This window comes from Balaenoptera ricei, chromosome X (genome assembly GCF_028023285.1).
Source record: "Balaenoptera ricei isolate mBalRic1 chromosome X, mBalRic1.hap2, whole genome shotgun sequence".
Classification (NCBI taxonomy): domain Eukaryota; kingdom Metazoa; phylum Chordata; class Mammalia; order Artiodactyla; family Balaenopteridae; genus Balaenoptera; species Balaenoptera ricei.
In genome coordinates, this window is record NC_082660.1 from 95,221,260 (window position 1) to 95,248,943 (window position 27,684).

Here is a 27,684-nt window from a genome sequence, read left to right on the forward strand (position 1 = left end):
CCCCCCACATCAGACCGCAGGCTAGAATCAGAGGGCCCCCAGCGGGGAGACCTCTGAGATGGAGCTCCTGCTGTGAACGGCGCTGCTGGTGGGGATGGTGTGGGTGCGTCTGGGAAGGGGAATAAGGGGCGTGAGTGTGAGGATGGGAATGAGGCAGGGAGCTGGACAGGAGGGGGTTCCTGTGAGGCTGTGGACCCGGACTTTGCTATCCCATATAAATAAAGCATGGGTGGGCCCACGGACCTGAGATCTCCCTCCCTCTGCCCACCAGAGGTGTAAATTTTCTGGTTCCCAACTCCGGGAAGCTGCATAAGGTCTCCGCGCAGCTCCTCTGCTCCCTCGGCAGCTTCTGACCCTTCCACACCCTTCTGTCTTCCTCCTCCTCCTGTGGCTCCAGAAGCGGCTGCAGTAGGAGCAGTGGCCCCTGCCTCCTCTTCCTCCTCACCTGCTCCTTCTGCCCCGGTCCCACTGGCAGTGGCCAGGCCTGGTCCCTTTGCAACCGGCTGCTGGAGAGAAGTGAGCAGATCTGACACCTGTTCTGGGGGCGGGGGGGTGGGGGGGCGTAGCGGCGAACGGGATTGGGGGTGGGGTTGGGCACGGGACTGGGGGCAGGCCGGGGGACGGGCCAGGGACCAAGTCAGAGTAACATGGGACTGTTCCAGCTTCCAGAAACAGTGGGGGGTGGGAGGGGTGCGTGAGGAAGATTCCCGCCCCCCCCCCCAGGACATAAGAGAACCCCCTACACTGTTGAAAGTCTTTGAAGGTCGGAAGAAGCAGGAGTGGTTAGAAAAGAGTCAGAACCAAGAACGTGAAGCGCTTGTAATCAAGTACAAAAAGTCTCAAACACACCCCCCACCACCATAATGGTTTGTCCCACTCAGGGGGCCCTCCCCTCCTAGAGATGGAATGTTCTAGAACAGGAAACAGCCCCAACCTCTCAGTAGCCTCTGGCGCCCCCCTCGCTAGGAAGGTTCTGTAGGTCCTGTTCTAGACACAGCCAGATTCTGATACTTGGTCAGGAAACTTTCTTTAAAGGGCCATATAGGAATTATTTGAGACTTTGTAAGCAAAGGACCTCTGTCCCGACTACTTGGAGCACAAAAGCAATCATAAGCAATACTCAAAGAAGTAGCTATGTTCCAGCAAATGTTTATTTATAGAAACAGACAACTGGTAGGATTTGGCCTGTAGTTGGCCAACTCCTGATCTAGATTCATATTTCCTGTGTGTCCCAAAGATATCCCAAATTCAAATGTTCATAAGTCAACCTTTTCCCCAAGAAATGATTTTCCTCCTATATCCCTGTGTTGTTCATAGAAATCTCAAAATCACCAAGACTACCCCCCTTTAATAACAATCAAATCAGTCACCAAGTCTTATTGCTAATACCTGAGGAACTTTTTTTGACATCCATTCCCATTTAGGGAATGCCCCTGTTGCTTTTTTAATTTATCTCCCTGACTTTAATCTCTTTCTAATTCCTAATATCCTCCTAACCTTTCCTATGATCACGTTACTTTCAAGCTTAAAAATATTTGATGGCTTCATGTGACAAATTACTTGGCTTGATGTTAGGGTCTCATCTCAGGCTAGCTCTCTCTATTTTCTTCTCACCCATTATTTATGTACCCAAGGGACTAGCCATGCAGAGACACTCGTGGGTTTTAATTTATTTTTCCATCTGAAAAATCAGACATTCATTATTTGTTATATGAGCATTATGTTCTGTTCTATGAACTAGTTTGAAAAAGACAACATTTATTCTTTAAGGGTTTATGTCAGATAGTGACAGAGAAAAAAATGATAAATCAGGCATTAAAGTATTACATAAGAAGGTGGTTAAGTACCAGAGGTATAAATCCCACTGTTTTAGCTCTCTTTAAAAATGTTATCATGTGTCTTCTTTCCATTTCAATTTTTGTATTTTAATTATCAGACCTTAGTGGGAAGGGTTCATGTTTTCCCTTGTTCTCGAGGGACTTCTGCAGAAAGAGCATTCAAAACATAATGTAAATTGGAATGGTGAAGAAAGGGGAGATACTGGAGTCAGGGAGACCCATTAGAGGGATGCCACAGTAATTCAAAATGTAAACTAAGGGCAGTGGAATTTGGGACGGAGTGGTGCATGTACACAGCTTTTTGCTAGGTAGAATTCATGGGAATGCCAGAGAGGGGCAGGGATGAGAGAATGAGTAAGGTAATTCCCAGGTTTCTACTATAGGGAACTACGTAGATAGTGATTCTGTATACTTATATGGAGAATGAAGGAGAAACTGTTTGGGGTGGGTTCACCTTTAGACATACGGAGACTGTGGCACATACCAGTCGAGATACCCTATAGGCAGTTAGATGTGTGAGTCTAGACCTTCGGAGAGACATCAGGGCTGGAGATGTAGTATTGAGAAGTGGAAGTAGGATTTGAAGCAGTGGTTAAAATCACCCAGGGAGAGGATATAGAACAAGAAAAACAGAGTGCCTAGGACAGATCCCTAGCTTTCCTCCCTTGACCTCTTCCTTTCTGCCACTGTCCACTCTCATCGACAGTTTTATAGCTTACCTGCTTACTTCTTTGCCGTCCCTTCTTCTAGCCTCAGAACATCTTTTGCCCTACCTTTTTTATTCCTTCTATAACACTTTAAATGTGAACTTCAGCTTGTGATCACTTGTCTCTGTATGCTACCATCCTTCCACTTCTGCTTATAAACACTTTTAGGAAGTTAAAAATAATTTCCTTTGGCCAAAGGATTGGAGGAGGGAGAAAATGAAGACAGCGAATCCTGTTAAGATCCTACTTTAGTAGTACAGACAAGACACGATTAGGGCTTGAACTGTGGCAGGACCTAGGTGAAAGATCAGATAAGGAGAGAATTTTGAAATAGAATTAGTGAAACTTGTTAGCCAATTGTATAAGGGAAATAAGTACGGAGAGGTGGAGTGGAGATGACTTTGAGGCATCTGACTTGAGCAACTAGGTAGTGTGGTTAGTGATGCCTCTAATCATGATAGATAATACAGGAGGAATAACAGACTGTAGGGAAGAGGTACTAAGTTCAGTTTGGGACTGATAAGTGCCTTCATGACAGTAATATGGAATCATAGTTAAATGGATGTACTAGGCTGGATCTTAAGAGAGAGGATAGAACTAGAGAAAAATATTATACATTTGGATGTCTTCAGTACTTAGTTTGTAATTGGAATCTAGCGCTTGAACAAAATTTCTGGAGATGAAGTTTGGAGGGAGAGAAGAAAAACACAAATAAGCAAGCAAACAAAACAGAGGAAGGAAACCTGAGGCCTAGGGGAAGATGGCTAACATTTTGGAGATAGCCCAGGGAAGAAACACCAGCAGTAGAATTATAAGGAGTGGTCAGAGAAGTAGACAATCCTAAGTGAGAGATATCTTAGAAGTAACGAGAGGTTTAGAAAGTTGAAGGAGAGTTACAAGTTTCAAACAATGCATGGAGGTAAGATAGGCTGAGGGTGAGCAAGAGGTCATTAGACTTGGCTAGTAAGATGTCCTTGAGTCTAATGATAGAAATTCAAAAGAATTATGGGACAGAAACCAAATGTTAGTGGGTCATAGAGTGAAGTTAGAGCAGCATGCAGAAATTTTGAATGTTGACCAGTCTTTTAAGACCTCTGACAGTGACAGTTATGGTGGGTAGGCAGGGATCAGAGAATAGATCATGGAGGCATAGGGAGTGACAGCTTAGTTGCTAAGACAACTAACTTATATAATTGTCAACACAAAGATAGAGAGAATATTCTGGCTTCTGTATGAGGAGGAAGATAACCACGTTTAAAGGAAACTCAGTGCTTTTGAAGTATTTGCAATGTAACTTGGGCGATAAAGCAAAACTTGTGAATATTATAAGAATAATTATAAAACTACTTTTTGACATATACAAAAATATCAGTGTAATCTAAATAGGAAGCAGTGAAGAAGTAAGAAATACAGTTGACCTTTGAACAACATGGGTTGGAACTGCATGGGTCCACATATGTGCCAGTTTTTTTCAATAGTAAATACTACAGTATTACACAATCCACAGTTGGTTGAATCATGGATGCAGAACCACAGATGGAGGAACCATGTATATGGAGGGCCAACTATAAGTTATATGTGGATTTATGATTGCACAGAGCATTGGCACCCCTAACCTCCTCACTGTTCAACTGTAGTTAGAGAGTCAGTGAAAAATTGTCTTCAACCAAACAATAAATCAGGGGTCACTCGTAACATGTGGGTTATGATAGTGGCAGGGAATCTTTTGAATTTCCCTTGATTATTCCCTTACCTTTACCCACATGTCAGTCAGTCACTAGCAACAGATTTTTAACTAGCTACCCACACCCGTAGGTGGTAGATTGCAATTGCTTTCCTTGAGAATGGTGACGAACTTGCCACTGGAAAGATCCAAAATTCTCAGTTATCTATGAGTGGGTTATTTTACACACACACACACACACACACAGACAATATTTTTCTTGAGTAGGTATCTGACTTAACTACTCCACCCCCAGATAAATTATAGTTTGTTTTGAATTCAGGGTGAATGACATTTTGATAACAAAATTTTATCTTGAGCCAGTAGTTTTTGAATATATATAATTTCTATTGTAACCTGGTCCATTGGCTACTCTTTCTTTAAACAACAAAACAGAACATCTAGATTTACTTTACAGTTTGGCTTGGGAGTCAGTGGATAATGTATTAATTATACAGTGGTGATGATGTAAGGGGGGGTTACTTTCTATGGAGCACTTACCACATGTCAGGTACTATGCTAAGAGCTTTAAATTAGCTCATTGTTGAGAGACAATTCCCTATGGATCTCTTGCATTTCTGCATGACTTATGCACAGAGGCACTGTCCCTTGTCCCAGATTATCTTTTCAGGGATGTATGTATAGAGAACAGTCTTAAAAGGTAGAAATTGCACCTCCCACCAGAGCAAATGACGGTTTTGCTTGCAGCCTTGGAAAATATAGATAGTATCTCCCTCTGGAGCGAAAGGCAGGCATGCCTGTGTCCCATTATTAAGGACTTGTGCCTCCTAAGCTTGGGATTCCTGTCCTGTAATTCAGCCTACTGCTTGTGCTGGTGTCATCTGGCCCTCTTTGTATTGCCTTGTGGGAACTGGGTTTGGGGAAGCAAAACAAATGCTGATATTCTGGCTATTTCTATTGCTGTGAATAATTAACTGTCCATTGTTTCTGACCCAAGAGTCTCTTGTCTTCTACCAACACCCATGAAAATTGGAAGTATGGTAAAAATCTCAGACCCTACATGGTTTTTAACACTTGTGTAACAAAACAACCCTATTAGGATAACCTTTATTATTCACATTTTACATGTACAAAAATGAAGCTCAGTGACCTGTCCAAAGATCCATGGTTAGAGCATGATAGAGTAGAGATTTGAAACGAAGCCTCTCTGACTGTAGTGGCCATGTTCCCAAGCAGTGAGAATTCTCAAGTCCAGTTCAGTTCAAGTCCCTGGGTTGACCTTTTTTTGGACTGCATCATGAACCATTAGGAAATTATGTTTGAATAGTCCTGGGTTGTAGATTATCAATGTCATTCCAAAGGCTGAGTGTTCATTTCAGCAAGGGAGAAGAAGTTAATAAAGTATTCCCTGTTCATACCTCCAATGAATCCTTGTTTGTTTATTAACTGTGTTTCTGCCTAATGGAACAAATGTACATAAATTCAAACCTATTATTTTGACATTATTATAGACTAGAGATATCACCCATGAAAGATAACATTCTTTATTAAAACACAAACACAAAAAGCCCTGAACTCTTCACAACTATAAATAAGACTATTTGCTTATAGACTGAAAAGTAGAAAAGTGAAATTTTCAAAAGATCTTGTATTCTCTCAACTTATTATAGCACAGATATTTTTTGTTATTGTGTTGTTTACATCTGCTTTTTTAATATGCCCAAGCAGCATGGCACATAGAAGTTTCTCAAAAATGTCATTTGAATGCATCTAAAACGTTGTGGCTCTTCATAAAATGATAATATTAAGAAATTGGTCAGAGCTTTGGCCCTCTTGGTCTTTTCTTGAAAAAAGACTTTATTTTTCAGAGAAGTTTTAGGTTCATGATAAAATTGAGAGGAAGATACAGAGATTTCCCATATACCTCCTGCCTACATACATGCATACACCATTATCAACATCTCTCATCAGAGTAGAACATTTGTTACAATTGATTAACCTACACTGACACATCATTATCACCCAAAGTCCATAGTTTTCATTGTGGTTCACTCTTGGCATTGTACATTCTATGGGATTGGACAAATGTATAGTGGCATGTATCTACCGTTATAGTATCATAAAGAGTATTTTCACTACCCTAAAAATCCTCAGTACCACACCTATTCATACCTCCCCCCAAATCTTGGCAACCACCGATCTTTTATTGTCTCCATAGATTTGCCTTTTCTATGAGGTCACATAGTTGGAATCCTGCAGTATGTAGCCTTTTTAGAGTGCCTTTTTTTTTTTCTTTCTTAGTAGCATGTATTTAAGGTTCCTCCATATCTTTCCTGGCCTGATAGCTCATTTCTTTTTAGCACTAAATAATATGCCATTGTCTTAGATGTACCACAGTTTATCCATTCACCTAACTGAAAGACATCTTGGTTGCTTCTAAGTTTTGGTAATTATGAACAAAGCTGCTATAAATGTCTATGTGCAGGTTTTTGTGTGGACATAATTTCTTTAATCCTTTGGATGGATACCAAAGAACATGAATACTAAATCATATGGTAAAAGTATGTTTCATTTTATAAGACACTGTCAAACTATCTTGCAAAGTGGCTGTACCATTTTGCATTCCCACCATTAATGAATGAGTGTTCCTGTTGATCTGCATCCTCACCAGCATTTGGTGATGTCACTTGTTCTGGATTTTGGCCATTCTGGTAGGTGTGCAATAGTATCTCATTGTTGCTTTAATTTGCATTTCCCTGATGACATATGATGTACATCTTTCCAAATGCTTATTTGCCATCTGTGTACCTTCTTTGGAGAGGTGTCTGTTAAGGTCTTTGGCTCATTTTTATGTCGGGTTATTTTCTTATTGTTAAGTTTTAAGAATTCTTTGTATATTTGGGATAACTTTATTAGATGTGTCTTCTGCAAATATTTTCTCCCAGTCTGTGGCTTGTTTTCTAATTCTTTTGATACTGTTTTTGGTAGAGCAGAAGTTTTTCATTTTAATGAAGTTCAGCTTATCAATTATTTCTTTCATGGATCATGCCTTTGGTGTTGTAATTTAAAAAAAAATTATTGCCATATCCAATGTCATCTAGGTTTTCTTCTATGTTGTCTTCTAGGAGTTTTATAGTTTTGCATTTTACGTTTAGGTCTGTGACCCATGCTGAGTTACTTTTAGTGATGCGTGTAAGGATCCGTGTCTAGATACATTTTTTTTTTTTGCATGTGGCTGTGCAGTTGTTCCAGTACCATTTGTTGCAAAGAATGTCTTTGCTCCATTGTATTGCCTTTGCTTCTTCGCCAAAGATCATTTGAGGGCTTCCCTGGTGGTTCAGTGGTTAAGAATCCTCCTGCCAATGCAGGGGACACGGGTTCGAGCCCTGGTCCAGGAAGATCCCACATGCTGCAGAGCAACTAAACCCATGTGCCACAACTACTGAGCCTGAGCTCTAGAGCCCGTGAGCCACAACTACTGAAGCCCATGAGCCTAGAGCCCATGCTCCGCAACAAGAGAAGCCACCGCAATGAGAAGCCCGCGCACCACAAGGAAGAGTAGCCCCTGCTTGCTGCAACTAGAGAAAGCCCCCGTTCAGCAAAGAAGGCCCAACACAGCCAAAAATAAAATAAATAAAATAAATAAATTTTAAAAAATGAAGGCAAAGGAAAGATTTCTCAGATTAAAAAAAAAAAAAAAAGATCAGTTGACTATATTTATGTGGATTTATTTCCAGGCTCAACGTTCTATTCCATTGATCTATTTGTCTATTATTTTGCCATTATCACAATGCCTTAATTACTATAGCTTGATAGTAGACCTTGAAGTCAGGTAGTGTCAGTCCTCCAGCTTTGTTCTTCTCAGTGTTGTGGTTATCATCATCTAGATCTTGTAAATATTTTGTTAGATATATATCTATGTGTTTCATTTAGGGTTTTCCAAAATATAAATGGTATTGTGATTTTAATTTCAAATTTAAAACTTGTTCATTGCTGACATATAGGAAAGCAATTGACTTTTGTGTATTAACCTTGTATCCTGCAACCTTGTTATAAATGCTTATTAGTTCCAGGCATTTTTTTTTTTTTTTTGGTCCGTTCTTTCAGATTTTCTACATAGAAAATCATGTAATCTGTGAATTTTCTTGTCTACTGCATTAACTAGGACTTCCAGTATAATGCTGAAAAGGAGTGGTGAGAGAGGACATACTGCTTTATTCCTGGTCATTGTCGGAAAGCTTCTACTTTCTCACCCTAAGTATGTTAGCTGTAGGGGTTTTTGTAGATATTCTTTATCAAGTTGAGGAATTTCCCCTCGAGTAATAGTTTACTGAGAGTTTTTATTATGAATGGGTTTTGGATTTTGTCAAATGCTTTTTCTGTGTCTACTGATCTGATCATGTGATTTTTTCTACTTTAGCTTGTTGATATGATGGATTACATTAATTGCTTTTTGAATGTCGAACCAGGATAAATCTCACTTGGTTGTGGTGTATAATTCTTTTCATACATTACTGGATTTGATTTGCTAACATTTTGTTGAGGATTTTGCATCTATGTTCATGAGAAATATTGGTCTGAAGTTTTCTTTTAATGTCTTTGGTTTTGGTATTAGGGTAATGATGGCCTCATAGAATGAGTTAGAAAGTATTCCTTCTGCTTCTATCTTCTGAAAGAGATTATAAAGAATTGATATAATTTCTTTCTTAAATATTTGATAGAATTTACCAGTGAATCTATCTGGGCCTGGTGCTTTCTGTTTTGGAAGGTTATTAATTATCTATTCAATTACTTTAATAGCTATATGTCTATTCATATTGTCTGATTCTTCTTTTATGAGTTTTGGCAGATTCTGCCTTTCAAAAAATTGGTCCATTTCATCTAGGTTATCAAATTTGTGGGTATAGAGCTGTTCACAGTATTCCTATGTTATCCTTTTAGTATTCATGGGATTTGTATATCCCCTCTTTTATTTCTGATATTAGTGATTTATATCCTCCCCCTTTTTTCCTCCTCTTGGTCTTTTAAAGTATTAACATTGCATGTTTGCAGTTATATGTACTTATTTCTGCACTCATCTGAAAGTCTCCTTTTCCACACAAATATGTTTTTCAGTAAAATCTTCTTATTTTATAATGATTCTTAAGAAATGGAATTCAACAAAGGGCCTAATATCCTGTTTGTTTATTCATTTGTTTCCCTTCCCTGAATTTGGTATAATATCAGTTCATAGTTCTTTTGGTTTGAGGACAATATCATCCAGTAATGGTAGATTGATTAATTGATAGTTATGCATAGTGGTCAATTCACATTTCAAAAATATCAGAAAACAAACTTTGTTTTAGTTTACTAACCATTAGATAGTTCTGTGATTTTCAAGGAAAGTATTTTGAAATGAGGATAAGACAGTTGAAGGAACCATTTAGAAAAGTTTCAACTATATCCTGAGGCATTTTTTTCTGGGCTTCTGCTTTTAGGTATGAAAGAGTTCCCTAATTTATTTAGTTTATTTTCAGTAGGTTAGCCCTGGTGATACAACAAATGCACTTAAACTCAAATTTTGAAGTACAACTTTAGATTTTATAATATTAGCATGTTTTATAAATGGGAATTGGAAAGGGGCATCTGTATTTCTCATGTATGTTTTAAATCCTAGGTTTTACTTTTCCCCTTAGGGAACCCAAGATGATCAACATTTTCCCTTAGAAATATTTCTGCAAAAAAGTGTATAAATTATGACCTAAAGTAGCTAACATTAAACCTTTGGAATAGAAAGCAAGGTTTATTTACAAATTTGAAAATTCTGTGCTGTGCATTTTAATAACAGTGTTCTTGAAGTATTATCTTTACACATCTGCATTTCTTTCAGTGAGCATCCCCAAGTTGGTGTGGATAGCCATGAGTTAGTTCAGCTGATAGCATCAAGTTCTGAGAGTGGCCAGGGGCTAACAGCCAGAACCTTGGTTCTAAGCCACTGACCAGCTATATGATCTTGACTAAGTTATTTATCCTCTCTGTGTCTCTGTTTTACTCCTATACAAAATGTAGATGATACTTACCCTGCACCTTTTCCTGGATTATTGCCAGAATTAAGTAAGATAGGAGATATGGAAATACTTGAAAGATTACAAATGTATACAATTGTAAGGCATTGCTGCAACATCACTGTGAAGGCCCTTTGCTCATGTTGAACCTGAATGTTCTCCTTGTCCTCCTCAGGATGTGAAAGGAGGACAGAAAAAAAAAAAGTACAGTTCCCATTCTTGCACACTCGTCAGTCTGCCTCCTCAAACTTGCACAGCTCTAATTGTACCTAATGAAAGAAAAGTAACATTTTTAGGTCCCAGTTGCAGGAAACATTTTAAATAGAACTGGCCTGCGGCATTTTTCAAAGTAAAATCTATATAATGCAAGACTGTTAGCAGGAACTGTGCCAGGGATGGATTAAACAACTGATAAAAATCAACCTGAGTGTCAGACTGTCAGGCATCCTTGATCACACCTCCCCCAAGTCAGCAATGGAAACAACAGGACTCACACCAGGCCTTGTTTTGAGTTCCAGAGAACTTGGTCGTCATCAAGGACTTCATACTAGGGCTTGCTCGTGGGCTAACAAGCAGTATGTCAGCAGCCTTTTACATGGTAAAGACCAGAGCAAGAGTGAATTCATGCAGAGCCCTGGTCAAGATTGTTTGTGGGTAAGGGTGAGAGAATATTTCCTCCTTCAACCTATCAGCCATTCCCAGGGTGGGTTCCCTTCCCTCATCCTCATCCCAAGTTAATGAAGGTGCTGCTGGCATGACCTACATAGTGTATACTTTGGGCAGTTTGGAGAGGGAACATGAAACCTTGCCTAGGGGTCTGGGCTTTATTATAGAAGGTGTTTGTCCAAGAAACTTGCAAAAGTCTTAATGGAACTCTTACTAACAATTCGACCTCCAAAGTTCTGGCCTTTGCCTAATAGCTGGTATTCACAGTACTTGGAAGTTCCTTCTTGCCTTAGTTGCTTTCTCTTGATTAACTTCTTTTTGTGCCTAGGTCAGTATATCTTTTTGATCCTTTCAGACCTTCATGGTGCACTGGTACTAGGCCTGTTGCCTAACTGACCTCTTCTAGACTCTTTTCTCTTAAGTAGCACCCCAGGCCAGTGGCATATCTTAACCCATCGCTGCCAATGTGTTGTTTTTATTATACTGGTGATTGTTCACAATTACTACATCACATATAAATTATGATTATTAATTTATCAACAATATATGTACAAACTAATACAAGCGGTAATAACAATTCTAATGACAGTCTATTAAATATTTACTATGGGCCAGATGCTGTGTTATATGTTTTATATTTGCTTAATAGTTATAGCAGCCTGGAGAGGTCAGATATTATAACCATTCCAACTGAAAACAGTAAACTTATTTTTGCTTAAGTTTGTATAATAAAAAGAACTTCTTCCTCCAAACTCCAGTGGAGCCACCGTAAAGGATTTCTTATCCTCATTTTTCAGCTGAGGAATCTGAGACTGTGAGATGTTACATAACTTGCCCAAGGACACAGAGCTAGTTGAACCTAGTGGATCTTAGTTCAAAGCTAGTGCTTTGTTATGAAACCACTATATTATATTGGTCCCTTACTTAGTCTACCCTATTTTCTCCTCAGGACTAAATAGATTTGGGATAGTAAGCTCCTTTCAGGGAACTGGACATTCTGTCTAATACTTCTATTGTTGAGACTGCTGGTCAACAGCTCTCTCTCCCTGGGTTTGTAACACAAAAATGGGAAGATATTTAAAAAGTAAGTCTCTTTCACCTGTATGGATGGACACCATGGAACAGATATGATCAAAGTCTGTGACATTAAGAACTGTTCATAATATTTTACATACTTAGCAGAGGTGATTTTCTTTCTTCTTCGTTTAAAACTTTTTAAAAACTGTGACCATTTATCTTCCTTCCATCCCCTATACATACCCTAGTCCTTCTTGTCTCCCAGATATAGTCATTATATTTTTTTCTTTGCTGGTATGCTGATGCACCAAATTTGGCTAATCCTTACCCTGGTGGTACAAGAATACCTGCAGAATTATCCTGAGTCATATTTAAACAGGTAATGTGATATCTGACCAGCCACATACTTACATGAATCTGTAGAATGGGGATGGGGTGGTTAGTACCATATGGGGTTTATGCAAAAGTAGAGCAGAGAGGACATGTCTCTTGAATACATACCTTTTGATGCCCACACATTTAATCAACTAACATTTACTAAGCACTTACTATCAACTTAGATCCCAGGAATAGAGTGATGAACAAGAGCAACAAATTCTTTGCTCACACTTAACAAAAAGCACATGATAGAAAATCAAAGAGAAGAGCAAGTATAAACAACCATGGCTCAAATAGGCTTAGTATATTCAAGAAACAGAGTAAATACGATTGCGACTGCACCCTAATGAGTGAAGGACAGAATGTTACAATAGGCCACATCATTTAGGGTGTTAAAGAAAGCAAGGAGACATGGGCATGTGTAACACTGAAGTATTGAAAATGGAGTCAAGAGGAGCCAAATTGATTGAACCAAATTTTACCTTATTGTCTGAGACTTAAAAACATTTCTGGTGGCTTTAGCTTCATGGCTCTTAAAGAAGCTGTCAAACATTTCTTAATAGAATTAAATGTTCTTACATTTGATCCCTAGTGGGCATATATTATACCCTTTCTAAGAACCTTCATTGAGGAAGAGAGAAAAGCAATAGCTCACAATCTACATTGTATAATGGGGTTACATCTGAACATCAGAATGGAAGTGCATCTTCAGATGACACAGGCATCGCATAGTCAGGAGTACTTGCCAGCAATTAACTTCACTAGAAATCCAAGTAGCAGTCATTTTGATTAACTTAGTTTGTAAACTCAATGGGCAGCAGCCATCTTCACTCCTGTGTTTTGTATGGTGTCTGGCATATTGTGAAATTTCAATGAATACTAAGTACAAACAGTAACAATCATTTGAGGCCATCTTAAAATTATTGGTTGGCATGCTAATCCCATTTATCAGGATTGTTATTACTTAATTGTAAAATACTCGGTTTTGAATTATCCCTGGCACTTTGTGTTTTTTAACAGCAGGTATCCCTTGATGTTTAGAACACATATTCTGAAATGTCTCACCAAGAGATTTACAGTTGACCTTCTTTTAAGTCTTACCAGGCTGCTTCTGGTCTCTTCCTCATACTTTCCAGATTTCTTTTGTGTGGTTGATACCTTCTGGAGTCTAGGCAGAGTAGGGTAGGGAAATGTCATGAGATATACATAGGGAAATGAAGGCAGAATTCAATTTCATAAATACCCTTCTATTATGGGTTAGCCCATTAATGTCCAATTTCTAAAGCAGCTTTATGGTAAAATTCAATGTTGAAATTCCTTTATAATTCTAGTTTTGATGGATAAAATTAATCCACTCTGCTAGGATTTGTTCTTTGTAGGAACCCAAATTTGACCCCTGACATACCTCAGTAAACACCTTAAAAAGCTATGTGAGTTAATGGGTATCTTCTGTATGTTGATCTGTTTTTATTTTTAATTTTTATTTTATATTGAAGTATAGTTAATTAACAATGATGTGCTAGTTACAGGTGTACAACAAAGTGATTCAGTTATACCCATACAAGTTGTTGATCTGTTTTTTGGTATGTGTCCTATAAAAGAAAATGTTGGCTTAGAAACCAATGGCAAAATTAACAATCCTTGGAATACCTGTTAAGGGACTGGCCATAAGGGCAAACCAGAAATGGCTATAGCCCTAGTTATAGACTTTCTCATAATGTTTTGCTATCAGATTGTCAACATAGCAATGTTTACCACTGGGAAAGAAGTCTGACTATTTTACATTTCAGAAGATGGGTACAGCTGCTCTATGTAGCTATCTCATGGCCAGAGATGTCCACATTAGCATTTTGTTCCATATATCCCTGTCAGTTGAAGTAGAAATTTTTTCTGTGTTGTTTCCATGTTGTTTCTGATTTCTAGGCAAGGTCCTAAATGGAAAAGTCAATATTCTTGAAATATACAGAGTAAAAACATAGGTGTAAACACCCAATAAAGCCATTTTGCTATTTCTCTATTCCTACAGAAACTCGACATATTGCATGAAGGTGTCAATGTCCTTGACTGTTGCAGAGAATGAATCAGGTCTGTGCTACAATAGCAGGATCCGCTATTTGGAAAAATCTGAAGTCACTAAAAGAAAGGAGATATCCTGCCCAGACATGGATGACTTTAAAAAGTCCGATCAGGAGCCTGATATTGTGTGGTACAAGGTAACTCAGAATGATGTCTAATGCATTTTTTTACCCTAAGTCAATAGCTGGCTTGGGGAGATAAAAAAGGAGAGATTTTATTTTGAGTTTTTGGTATTAGATGTTTCACTGAGAAGAATCAGCAGATCCACAGCTAAATAATTCAGATCTATGATTCCTATATATTACTGATTTTCATGTACTTCCATCAGCAGGTGTCAGAAGCAATCCCAGCTTCTCCAAAGACTAAAAATAAGGAAAATATCCCTTTACCCCAACTCATGAGAGCAAATGAGAAGAAGAGTGAAGACTGAAATAACACATGAAAGAAAGTATTTGAGGGACATAGAAATATTATTTACTGTTAGGAACAAAGGCCCATCTTTACAAGTAATGGTGCTTACAAAAAATAACAATGATTATCATGGTCTATATTGTGAGAACCACTGCAGTCAGTGCAGAGGAGAGAAATGGGCCCAGTGCAGGATGTGTGAACACTGGAAATAACGTGTTTATCTGGAAATAAACCACACTCAAAGGTTGTACAGACGAGAGTTGAATGAAGGAACTGTTTACAGAGGTGTGGTTAGGGTTAAGGGAACCAAAAAGGGAAGAAGCTGTAAATTACCGCTCCTAAGTCTAGGGTGGCAAGGGGAAGGAGCTGTATCTCTGGAAACTGGCAAGAGTGGAGCAGGCCTGTCAAGAGCTGTGGCCTTAGAGGAGCATATTAACTGTGGAAAACAGAGAGGGAGTGGATAGGACGGAAACCCTAACCCCTCTTAACTCCCGCCTTCTGGTTTCTTGCTAGCGTCTTCCCTCACACCGTGCGAGTTCAAACAGAATTCAGAGAGCAAAACCAGGGGGTAGAATCAATAGTCTTCAGCTTCTCTGGGCACAGAGTAGGTCAGACAAGGGCAGAGCATGGATCTAGGACAAGAAGCAGAGAAATAAACATAGAACCTTTCAACTGTGATATTCTGGCTGCGAGCCTGGGACGCTGTGGTTCTAAAAGAGGACTGAGCACCCTCTGCTACCTCTGAGCCACACTGGTTGGCCCACGGTGACCATATATGACCATACATGGTGGCCAGAGGTGACCAAGGAGGTTTTCTGCACAGGTACTGTGCATATTATTGCAACCAAACACACATAAAAGGTAGGACAGGTGGTTTCTGTAGTATCTGACAGACCCTCAGTTTCCAGGAAAGCCTAACCCCTAGCTCCTACAGTTGTCAGGTGCTTTTACATTTGGAAGTTCCTCTATCTTCATACCTGGGGGAACTCGAAAAGAGACAGCAAGAGCATGTCCTGAACTAGAACCTCAAGTCTCTTTGTGAAGTGTCATCCTCCTTTTTTTTTCTTAATATTCTGACAGATAAAAAGGAACATGATGTTCATTATGCATAAATATAGAATATCCATACTTAGTGGGACCCTTCATGCCATCATCAGCCTTGTTAGTATTTCTTTTTTTTTTTTTCAATTTTTTTTTTTCCAACCATGCTGTACGGCATGTGGGATCTTAGTTCCCTGACCGGGGATCAAACCCACACCCCCTTCAGTGGAGGTACTTAACCACTCGACCACCAGGGAAGTCCTAGCCTTGTTAGTATTTCTTAGTCACTTACTATGTGCCATTAGCTGTGCTAAGCTTGGTCTCTATGTTATCTCACCTAAGTCTCAGTGCAACTCTGTGTGGTGGGTGCTATTATCATCATTTAACAGAGGAAAAAAACTTGAGTCTTACAGGAATGTAGAGACTTGTCCAAAGCTACTCAGCTAACAAAGCCTCATTTTATATTCAAGGCAGTGTGGTTCCAGAGTCCATTTTCTTAATCACTACCCTCTCCTGCAATAGGCCTGGAGCTAAACCCAGCCTCGATCTCAGGCACTTCTTTAAGATGAGTAAAAAGGTTTTATTTCAATTTTATAGTTCAGGAAGGGAGGTTGACTAGCTCAAGGGTTAGCAACTAGGAGTAAAATCCAGGTCATCAGCTTTCTCTTACAGTGTTCATTCTATCTCATCTTTTTGTCTTTTCACTAAAATCTTTCTTCCCCTTTCTTCACATCTCTATACATCACCATAGTCATTGTATACCAAAGCAGTTTATTCCTTGGAAAAAGCTAACCCTCACTCTTTCTTAGAAATGGACCAATGATGGTGAAACAAAGGGCTTTTCCAGCTCTGCCTGGATAATAACATTTAATATTTGTATAACATTTTATAATTGATAAATAATTAGCATAATGATAGGTAATATTTATTAAGTACTTACTATATGCCAGACTCTATTTTAAGTGCTTTAGATGGATTAACTCAATTTCTAGTTTCTCAATCTCAATCTCTACTGTCTTATGTAGGTATTATTATTATCCCCATTTTACAAAAGACGTGACTGGAGACTCAGACAAGTTAAGTGACTCAACAAATGTCACACAGCTGTTTGTGACTTGCAGTTTGGCTCCTGGGTCCTTCCACTTAGCCATTACACTATACAAATGGATCAGGATTAGAAATTAAAACCAAAAGTTAAAGAGTCTCTGAAGCTCCCAACTGCATTGTTAACCCCACTTTTCACACAGGGTTTTAAGTAAATCCTTGAAAAAATGTATTGACGTATGGGAAAACGTTTCCTTTTTAGCCAATACTTCGATAATCTGCCTTGCTTGCTTTGTAGTCTGTGCATTTCCTACCAGACTGAACATGAAGTGATTTTGCTCTGGCTACAGCAATGAAAAAAGGAGGACACATTTGTCCAGAGTTAATTCTGGTGCATATCCAAAGTTAGAAATGTACAATGTATTATCTCCAGTGTTTTAACAGTGAAAAGTATGTGTTGCATGATCCTTTTCCCAGTCTTCTTTTCAAATATATGTAATCTTTAAACTTGTTTCTTTTCCAACCATCCTGTTATGGCAGGCCTTTAAGGACTATTCTTCCATGCCTGCAGGTAATCACAGCTGAATAGGAAGGTAGAGGTGGCTCATATGGCACTGGGACGTGTTCATAAAGATGAATGAGTAAGCCTATCCTGGTTGTCCTTGGAATGTAAGAGATATGCATAAGGGGGCTGTAACTCCTCTATCTGAACTCTATTAGTTAGCAAAAGGAAGTGAGGAGAGGGGCTACACTTTCAGCTCTTCCTCCTGACGCTATGTATGGGGCTTAAACATTAGAACAGAATATACAATTATGTCAATGCTTTTGGAAACATTTTTGAAATGAGAGATAAAGATTATTTTCTTTATTGAACTAAGAACATGAGAACAACCTCATTATTCACTGAGAATACTCGACACAAGAGTGTAGAGTCCCTTTATCCCATTTCTAAACAAAAGAATTCCCTAACCTTAATAGGACATTAGCAATGAAAATACAAATACATTCCTTGGGGTAAAACACATATCTCTGTCATTAGTTACCTCAGCTGATAAAAGGCTGATGTTAATGAGGTCAAGGCTTCCAGTTTGAATCCTCCTTTTTCTTGCCACAATTATCTTAATTTCAAATGTTTGCCATTGGTTATAATGGGGTGGTTGAGGGCATTATGGATGGGTCAGTGCAAATTCATTCATTCAGTTAGTATATATATACTGGGTGCCTACTATGTGCATGTTGATTATATATATCTAATTCATTTTTTTGTAGGGTATTTTGAGAAGCACAATCTGCTCCTCTTTTTTTTTTAATTAAAATTAACTTTATTTATTTATGGCTGTGTTGGGTCTTCGTTTCTGTGCGAGGGCTTTCTCTAGGTGCGGCAAGTGGGGGCCACTCTTCATCGCGGTGCGTGGGCCTCTCACTATCACGGCCTCTCTTGTTGCAGAGCACAGGCTCCAGACGCGCAGGCTCAGTAGTTGTGGCTCATGGGCCTAGTTGCTCCGCGGCATGTGGGATCTTCCCAGACCAGGGCTCGAACCCGTGTCCCCTGCATTGGCAGGCAGATTCTCAACCACTGCGCCACCAGGGAAGTCCCTCTAATTCATTTTTAATAGCTGTATCATAGTTCATAGGCTAGATATAACCTTGCTTTATTCAACCATTTTTCAGATGGATATTCAATTTTTTCTAGTTTTTAAAAAATAATCACAGTATTACAGTAAACATCCTTGTAAACATACTTATATCCTTACATCCATGGCGTACAAGATAGGAATGATCTCTGTCAGTACTATTATTCAGTACTGTTTTGGAGGTTCTAGCTGATGCCATAAGAAAATTAAATGAAATACGCTATACAAACATTGGAAAAGAAGAGACAAAATAATCTTATTTTTCAGATTGTATAATTGTATACCAAGAAAACCCAAGAGATTAAACAACAACAAAAAATAGAACTAATGAGATAACTTGATAAGGTAGCTTAATAAAAATATACAAACTATTTAATAATTTTTATTTTTGCCAGTAATAATCAGTTAGATATGTAAAGGAAAAAATGAAATTATCCCATTTACAACAATGAAAAACTGAAAAACACTTTGGAATACATTTAACAAAGATGGGAGGAGACCTATATAAAAATATAATTTTGTTGAAGGACATAAAATATAGTCTAAATTAATGGAGAGACAGAACATATTTCTGCATTGGAAGATCTCATAGAAAAAAATATCAGTTATTCCCAATATTATATAAATAAGTAATCCAATTTGCTAAAATATGAATTTTTAAAAATTAGACAACATGATAAACATTATACCATTCATATGGATGAATGAATATATCAGCTTTGCAAATGAAATTTTGGAAAAAAAACATTAATGAGAGGGGACTTAGTCTGATACTGAACTTACTGCAAAACAGTAGCAATTAAAATAGTAAGTTTAAGAAAGCATAAATAGATCAGTTAAATAGAATAGAGAATCTAGAAACAGATAAAGTATGTATATATGAGAATTTAGTATATGATAACATTTCATTTTAATGGGTGTGGAGGGAGGATAACAGCTTATTAAAAATGATGTGCACATAATTGACAATTCACTTGCAAAAAAATAGATATCTGACTCATACCATGTTTAAGATAATTCCAGATGGATTGTGAGGAGTTAATTTCATCTCCTAAATAATAGTCTAGGAATGACCATTTCTAAATGCTGTCACTCATTACAATGAGATAAACTTCCAAAGTTAAGAGCTTTACAGTTATTTATCTTGCTAAACATTCTGACAATTTTCTTTCTTGTTTTTAAATGCTAAGTTGGGTAGTATGGAGTTTTTTTTTTAATTTAATTTTTATTTTATATTTGAGTATAGTTGATTTACAATGTTGTGTTAGTTTCAGGTGTACAGCAAAGTGATTCAGTTATACAGATACATATATCTATTCTTTTTCAGATTCTTTTCCCACAAAGGTTATTATAGAATATTGAATAGAGTTCCCTGTGCTATACAATAGGTCCTTGTTGATTATCTATTTTATATATAGTAGTGTGTATATGTTAATCCCAAACTCCTAATTTATGCCTCCCCCCCACCTTTCCCTTTTGGTAACCATGAGTTTATTTTCAATGTCTGTGAGTCTGTTTCCACTTTGTAAATATGCTCATTTGAGTTTCTGCTGAAAAATCAGTTGTTAACCTTATGGGCATTCCCTTGTATGTTATTTGTTGCTTTTCCCTTGTTGCTTTTAATATTTTCTCTTTGTCTTTAAGTTTTGTCAATTTGATTAAAATGTGTCTTGGCATGTTCCTCCTTGGGTTTATCCTGTATCGGACTCTCTGTGCTTCCTGGACTTGAGTGTTTCCTTACCCATGTTAAGGAAGTTTTCGGCTACTATCTCTTCAAATGTTTTCTCAGGCAGGTTCTCTCTCTTCTCCTTCTGGGACCCCTATAATGTGAATGTTGGTGCGTTTGAAGTTATTCCAGAAGTCTCTTAGACTGTCCTCATTTCTTTCCACTCTTTTTTCTTTATTCTGTTTCGTGACAATTATTTCCACCAGTCTGTCTTCCAGCTCACTTATTCCTTCTTCTGCCTCATTTATTCTGCTATTGATTCCTTCTAGTGTATTTTTCATTTCAGTTATTGTATTGTTCATCTATGTTCTTTAAATCTTCTGGTTCTTTGTTAAACATTTCTTTTATCTTCTCAGTCTGTTCCTCCATTCTTTTTCTGAGATCTTGGATCATCTTTGCTATCATTATTCTGAATTCCTTTTCAGGCAGATTGCCTATCTCCACTTCACTTAGTTGTTCTTCTGGGCTTTTATCTTGTTCCTGCATCTGGAACATATTTCTCTGCCATTCCATTTTGTCTAACTTTCTGTATTTGTGGTCTCTGTTCTGCAGGCTGCAGGATTGTAGTTCTTCCTGCTTCTGGTGTCTGCCCCCTGGTGGGTGAGGTTGGGCCAAGGTTTTGTGCAGGCTTCCTGGTGGGAAGGACTGGTGCCTGCCCACTGGTGGGTGGTGCTGGGTCTTGTCCCTCTGATGGGCAGGGCTGTGTCAAGGGGTGTGTCTAGAGATGGCAGTGGGTTCAGGACAACTTTAGGCAACCTGTCTGTTGATGGGTGGGCCTGTGTTCCCACCCTGTTGGTTGTTTGGCCTGAGGTGTCCCAGCACTGGAGCCTTCAGGCTGTTGGGTGGGGCCAGGTCTCAGTGCCAAAATGGTGACCACCAGGGGAGCTCACTCTGAGGAAAATTGCATGGGGTCTCTGCCACCAGTGTCCTTGCCCCTGCAGTGGGCCACAGCTGACCCTCGCCTCCCCAGGAGAGCCTCCAAGACCCACAGGTAAGTCTGGCCCAGGCTTCTATGGAGTCACTGTTTTGCCCAGGGTCCCAGTGCACATGAAACCTTGTGTGTGCCCTCGAAGAGTGGAGTCTCTGTTTCCCTCCATCCTGTGGATCTCCTGAACACAAGCCCACTGGTCTTCAAAGCCAAATGCTCTGGGGGCTCCTCCTCCTGATGCCAGACCCCCAGGCTGGGGAACCTGACATGGGGCTCAGAACTCTCACTCCTATGGGTGAACATCTGTGATATAATTATTTTCCAGTTTGTGGGTCACCCACTCGGTGGTTATAGGATTTGATTATATCATGAAAGTGCCCCTCCTACCGTCCTGTGGCTTCTTATTTGTCTTTGGATGTAGAATATCTTTTTTGGTAGGTTCCAGTCTTTTTTGTCAATGGTTGTTCAGCAATAAGTTGTGATTTTGGTGTTTTCATGAGAGGAGGTGAGCTCAAGTCTTTCAAATCCGCCATCTTGTCTCTCAGAAAATCCTGACAATTTTCTTAAAGAGGGAAAAAGAAGGTCATTGAAGACCTTGTAATACCACAGCCCAAATGACCAACACATTTTGGCTAAAAAATGGTTTGGCAAAATGCTTGGGGTTTTTGAATCCCTTTTGAAACTGTAATGATATTAATATGTGCCTTATTTTGTAACCATAAAATTATATTCCATCCTGAGAATCTTAATCTATTTAACTAGAATTTTCAAAGATACTTTTATCCAGAAGGAATGAGCTAGGAATCCCATGAAGGCTTCAATTTTGTGTGCCCTAAAACCACAGTCAGTGACACAAGATTTAAGACCCGTTTATCCTTGTTTTTATTTTTAGGTATGGCATTAGAAATGTGACAATGCTTATTTATTATTTGCAAATTATAAAGAAGATGGGTTGCTATTTGAGGAATGGGTATTTAATATGTGTAAGAAGCACTGGTCTTTGAGTCTGGGCACCTGGATTCTGGTCACCATTACACCATTAATGTGGATGAGTAATTGGATGACACTGGGCCTCTATTTTCCCACATATAAAATAGGTATAACAATGTGTGCCATATATATCAGACATGTTATAAACATCTAATGACTAAAGTCCTTGATATTTGCTGCTACTATAGAAAGGAAAAAGTTACATAAGAGGCTAGAAGCAAAGTTACCTAGGACATCTCAAACTCCAACTGGGAATTTAAGATTGAGGGTTTTTTAAGTCCTGTTATTCTGTATAATCTACAAACATAAAATACATCCTTTGTACTTGTATAATTTGATGTGTTTTGGCAAATATATACACCACAAACAAGATACAGAACATTTTCATCATTCCAATTTTCTCCATGTCCTTTTGTATTCAGTCCCTTCCTCCCAGCCCCAGTCCTTGCTAAAAAGATATCTGTTTTCTATTCCTATGGTTTTGTATTTTCCAGAATGTCATATAAATGGAATAAAATGATATGTAGCCTTTTGTGCCTGTCTTTGCTCACTTAGCATAATGCATTTGAGATTTGTCAATGTTGTGATATATATCAATAGTTCATTCCTTTTATTGCCGAATAATAGTCCAATATTCCACTGTAGAGATGTACCACTGTTTAACCATTCACCCATTGATGACCATTTGCTGCTGGGTTTTGGTGATTAGGAATAAAGATCTTATAAGGTTGAGTTTTGACTGTCCAATTTCTGGATTTATCAAAATGATATGTTTTTGTCAACTTCTATAATGTTGATGTGTTTGTTTTTCTCAAATTTAACAGGAGTTTGCTATTGATCTTTCCTAAATTATTATAAGAATCCAGACTTGAAAGGGTCTTCCTGTGTATCCTTAATGGCATTAATGACATTCGAGGGATAAAAACAGATTAAAGTAAATTAAAGCCTTTTAAGCAATGTCTCTTTTTATAATCTGACTACCTTCTATATATCCATTAAAATGATCTTTTAGAAATGCACATCTGATCATAGTGTGCCACTATTTAAAGCACTCCAGTGATTCTATAAAAACTTTTAGTTAGTAGTTCCTTTTTGTTGAGTATTTACAGGGCCTGACTGTGCCACACATGTTCATTAATTAAATAATTCAATTCTTAGAACAGTCTTATGAGATAGGTTATATAGTGACAGAGCTGAGATTTGAAACCTGACAATGTGCAAATATCTTAGAATGGAATTTAAGGCTTTTAGTATCTGGCCTCAGCCTACTCATTGCCACTCTCAAGAGAGCAAAACTATTCATATTTTTTTGTCCACTCCATGGTTTTTCACATCTGAGTTCTACACATGTTATTCCCTCTCTCCTGTATGTCCTGCTTGCCTGCCTAACTTTTATATATTGTTCAAAACTCAGCTCATTTGCTTATAGTAACCTACCTGTACACCAAACCTCTCTGTCTTACCTAGTCTGGTATGATCTAGTCTGGTAATCCTGGATGAGCCAGCATTAGAATGACTTCAAATATTTATTCTGTTCCTTTCTCACTTTCTTCTCCTTCTGGTAATCCCATTACATTTATGTTACATCTTTTGTACTCCTCTCACAGTTCTTGGACATTCTGTTCAATTTTTTTTCATTCTTTTTCCTCTTTGTTTTTTAGTTTGGGAGGTTTCTATTGGTATACCTTCAAGTTCACTAATTCTTTCCTCGGCCATGTCCAGTCTATGAATGTGCCTATCAAAGACATTCTTTATTTCTGTTACAGTGTTTTGATTTCTAGCATTTCCCTTTTGATTCTAAGAGTTTCCATCTCTCTTCTGTTCTTACATATTGTCCACTATTTCTATTAGTGTCATTAACATATTAATCATACTTATTTTAAATTCCCAGACTAGTAATTCCAAAATTTCTGCCCTATCTTAGTCTGGTTCTGATGCTTCCTCTTTCTCTTTGAACAGTGTGTTTTTTTCTGTCTTTTAGTATGCCTTGTAAATATTTTTAAAAATCCAGACGTGATGTACTTGGTAAAAGGAACTGAAGTAAATAGGCCTTTACTGTGAGGTTTTTTTAATGCTAATCTGGCTAAGAGTTAGGCTGTTTTTACTACTTGCTGTAGGTGTTAGAAGCTAAAAGTCTCTCTGGTGTCCTTATTTTTTACTTCCCTGTTATCCTTCTATTTTTCTAGAGACATATTCTTAAATAAGGTCTGTGTTGTGTATTTCTTTCAACTGTAATATCGTGTTATTATACAGGAGCCCTATTGATGTACTGGTAAGGTGTTGGGCAAGGGAAAGCATTCTATAATCCTGTGATTAGATTCAGTCTTTTAGTGAGCCTAGTCCCTGGCCTGTGACCATCATATGTGCTTCTCGGCTTCCTGTAAGACAGGAAAGATAGAGAGGACTGGAGCTGGCTATTTCTTCCCCCACTTCAAAGGCTAGAGGAGGCTGGGGTTGTATATTTCCTGTACCCCACGTCCTTTATGGGCAGGCTCTTTGGGTATGTTTCAAAATGGTTTACTTTCCCCATCCTTTGCCAGAAGCAGGATTTTTCTCTGATCTTCAGCCTGAGAAGAACCTGGTGGGACTCGTGGAGGTAAAACTTACAAAAGTGTGGGCCGCCCTCCAAGACTGGGCCCTCAGGGATTTTTTATTTCTCAAGCTAGTTCACACTTAGTTTCCAGAAATTAGTCAATTATCCTTTAAGTGTTCCTACCAGTTGGCTCCTGAGGCTGCTTCTGCTCCCAGTAAACTGTGATTCTCTGTATCTACCTGTCTCTCCAGTTTCTGGGACAGTGGCTTTTACTGTGACTTCAATTACCTGATGGAAATAAAAGAAGTTATTGAGTTTCAGTTTATTCAGCTTTTTTCTTGTTGTTAGGATGGTAGTAACAACTTCCAAGTCCTTTATGTTTCAGATAAGAAACAGTAAATCAACCCCTTCATTTGAATGGTAACTTTGGATTGTCTTTTGGATTGTTTCCAGACTCCTATAGAAATATGAGTCACATTAACTCCTAATAGTTATTAACATATCAAGATAGTTGTGTATGTAATTTGAAAGCTGGATACTGAGGGTAATGACAATAATAGAATAATAGTTAATATTTATTGAGTGGTTTTAGCATGTGGTGCTCTATATTACAGAGGATTTATATGTATTACCTCATTTAATCCTAATAATTACCCCTATTTGGTATATATTATGATTATCACCAACTTTTTAAAAATAGGTGAAGCAACTGAGGCTTAGATTGGTTAAGTAGCATGCTCAAGAACATATAACTTGGGATTTCATCCCAAGTATTTGAATGTGGGATTTATACTCAACCACTGTGGGGGTACCAAATTCAACATTAGGACTGTGAAGATAGAAAGTTAGAGGAAAAGAACTAGGGAGGGGAAGGACTCCCTGCAGTGGGTTATCCTAGGCATTTGGAGTGGAAGTACAAGATTGATACCCAATTCACAATTGTGCTCCTATCTCTTCCATCTTTAAAGTGAAGAAAGTTCAGGTTTCCTACAAATTGTTAGGCAGAGCCTAGATGCTCTGTGGAATAGTCCAGTCTCCAGGGGAAAGGAGAGAAGTTTGGTGTGAGGGAATGTGTGTTAGGTATTTGAAGAGGACCAGAGGTTATGTGATTGCCTTATGGTTGCACAGCTGCTTTGTGTCTGAACTTCAGAATCAGAATAAATATTTAAATGAATCTTCCTCGTGTTCTTGCTGTGAGAAATGAGTCATGTGCTCTGAATAGCACTGAAGTAACCATGACTAACAAATCAAACTGATTGAAATACACCTGTGGTTGTGATGATGCTATCTCAGAAGTAGACTGTGAATGTAGTGGTGAATATTTCAGGGTGGGAACTCCAAGATCCAAATATGGCTGGCAGCTTCAAGGGGCTTGGTCAACAGATGTTTCTGTTGAACATCCTAGGCTCCCAACCTAGCAACTGCTGGCAAATAACATCTTCCACTCAGGAAGGCTGGGAAGAAGGGAAGGAAGCTGGAATTTAAAGGCTGATGTGATTTTGACCGAGCAAGGATGTCCTACAGCAAACTGTTCTGTGAGAGGACAGCTGGACCATGAACTGAAGCTGTTTGTTAAACTTAAGTAAAACTGGTCCTCAGCGAAAACTTCTAGTTGATTAAGTTCAATGTAATGGTCTCAGAGGCATTAAATAATAGAGGCATTACACACTGAGGACAATATTAGGGGCCTGTTCCCATTCGAGGTTTTGGTAGTTTGTCCTTGCCTCAGATAAACAACCATCTTGAGACTTGACCTATGTGCTGCAAACTTTGTTGCCCACCAGGCTGTCAGAACTAAACTAAACAGGTCTGGAGGGAGTGAAGTATGGTAATGTTGTCTGTCCAATAAGAAAGAGATGATGGGAAGACTGGAGGCAGGAGAGAAGCAGTGACAGTAGTAAGCTTAGCAGCCAGCAGCTTAAGGCAGAGATGCTGCAAATAATGGAGTCAAAAACCTGGAAGACTTCTGAGATTTGATATAGGCACCCAGACGTGGGCAGGATAGCCAATGAGGTAACTTCGTGAAGGATGGGTTGGTGGGGGCAGGATATCATCTACAAGGTTCTTCTGAACAAAATATAGTTTCTCTACCCACCTGCTAGGATTAGTGTTGGAGTGGCCTCTTAGGAGCTATACATTTTCAGTGGGTTAAAGTATTATGTTGCTGGGGGATGGTTAACCAATTAGTGAAGATTTGTTTTTATCTGATTAGTCCATTAGCACCAAGTTTCACCAAGCAGAATCAGACGTTTGGAGGAGATATAATCCAGGATTGTGAAAGTTTAGGGATGAAAAGCATTCTCTGTGTTGGATGACCACTAAATATAGTGCTGCCCAACAAGAGTGTAATGAATAAACTCTGCAAGGCTCTGGATTCTGGCTGCTCATATGGTAGTGTATAGTATCCCCATATGCAGAGTAAAAAACTGAGACCTAAAGAAGTTAGGCAAATTTTCCCAAGATCACAGAACTTGGGTGAACCCCAGATTTTGACCTAGAGCTGTCTTGCTCTGAGGCTAGTTTGCCTTTTCATCTATATTACATTGTTCCAGAAGGATGGAGGTGACCTGAAGATAACATTTTCCTATAACACAGTTAAAAACAAAAACTCTATTGGGTACAAGGAATCCTTTATAAGGCTAGATGACAACTTGAAAAGCACTTGGGACTATCTGTATCTATCCCAAAGAACATGTGAAGATTCCAGGCTGTTCTTCATCAGGAGTTATTTTGTAATTCCTGTACACTCTTTAGATTTTACTTCCTAGGGAAAAAAACAAAGCAGTGTGCAGAGAAAATGAAAATGGTCAGAGCTAATTGCATATGGACTTTTCCCCCAAAATGATATTAGAAAACGATGCCATTTGTCTTTGAATGAAGTGAGTGTGTGGGCTCATTTGCCTGCCCCCACCACTGCTATGTGAAAGTGAAGCAGCTCAGTTTTCATTTTCCTTTCCTCTCAAAATG

General features: G+C 38.5%; 1 protein-coding gene across 2 annotated transcripts in view; it reads left to right on the forward strand.

The window, feature by feature from the left end:
• Positions 1-27,684, forward strand: part of IL1RAPL2 (interleukin 1 receptor accessory protein like 2) — a 1,091,263-nt gene that overhangs the window by 567,413 nt on the left and 496,166 nt on the right. For both annotated transcript variants that reach the window (XM_059910655.1, XM_059910656.1), the window contains one exon: positions 14,361-14,547. In XM_059910655.1, the coding sequence (XP_059766638.1) occupies positions 14,361-14,547 (187 nt within the window). The remainder of the gene's footprint in view (positions 1-14,360; positions 14,548-27,684) is intronic.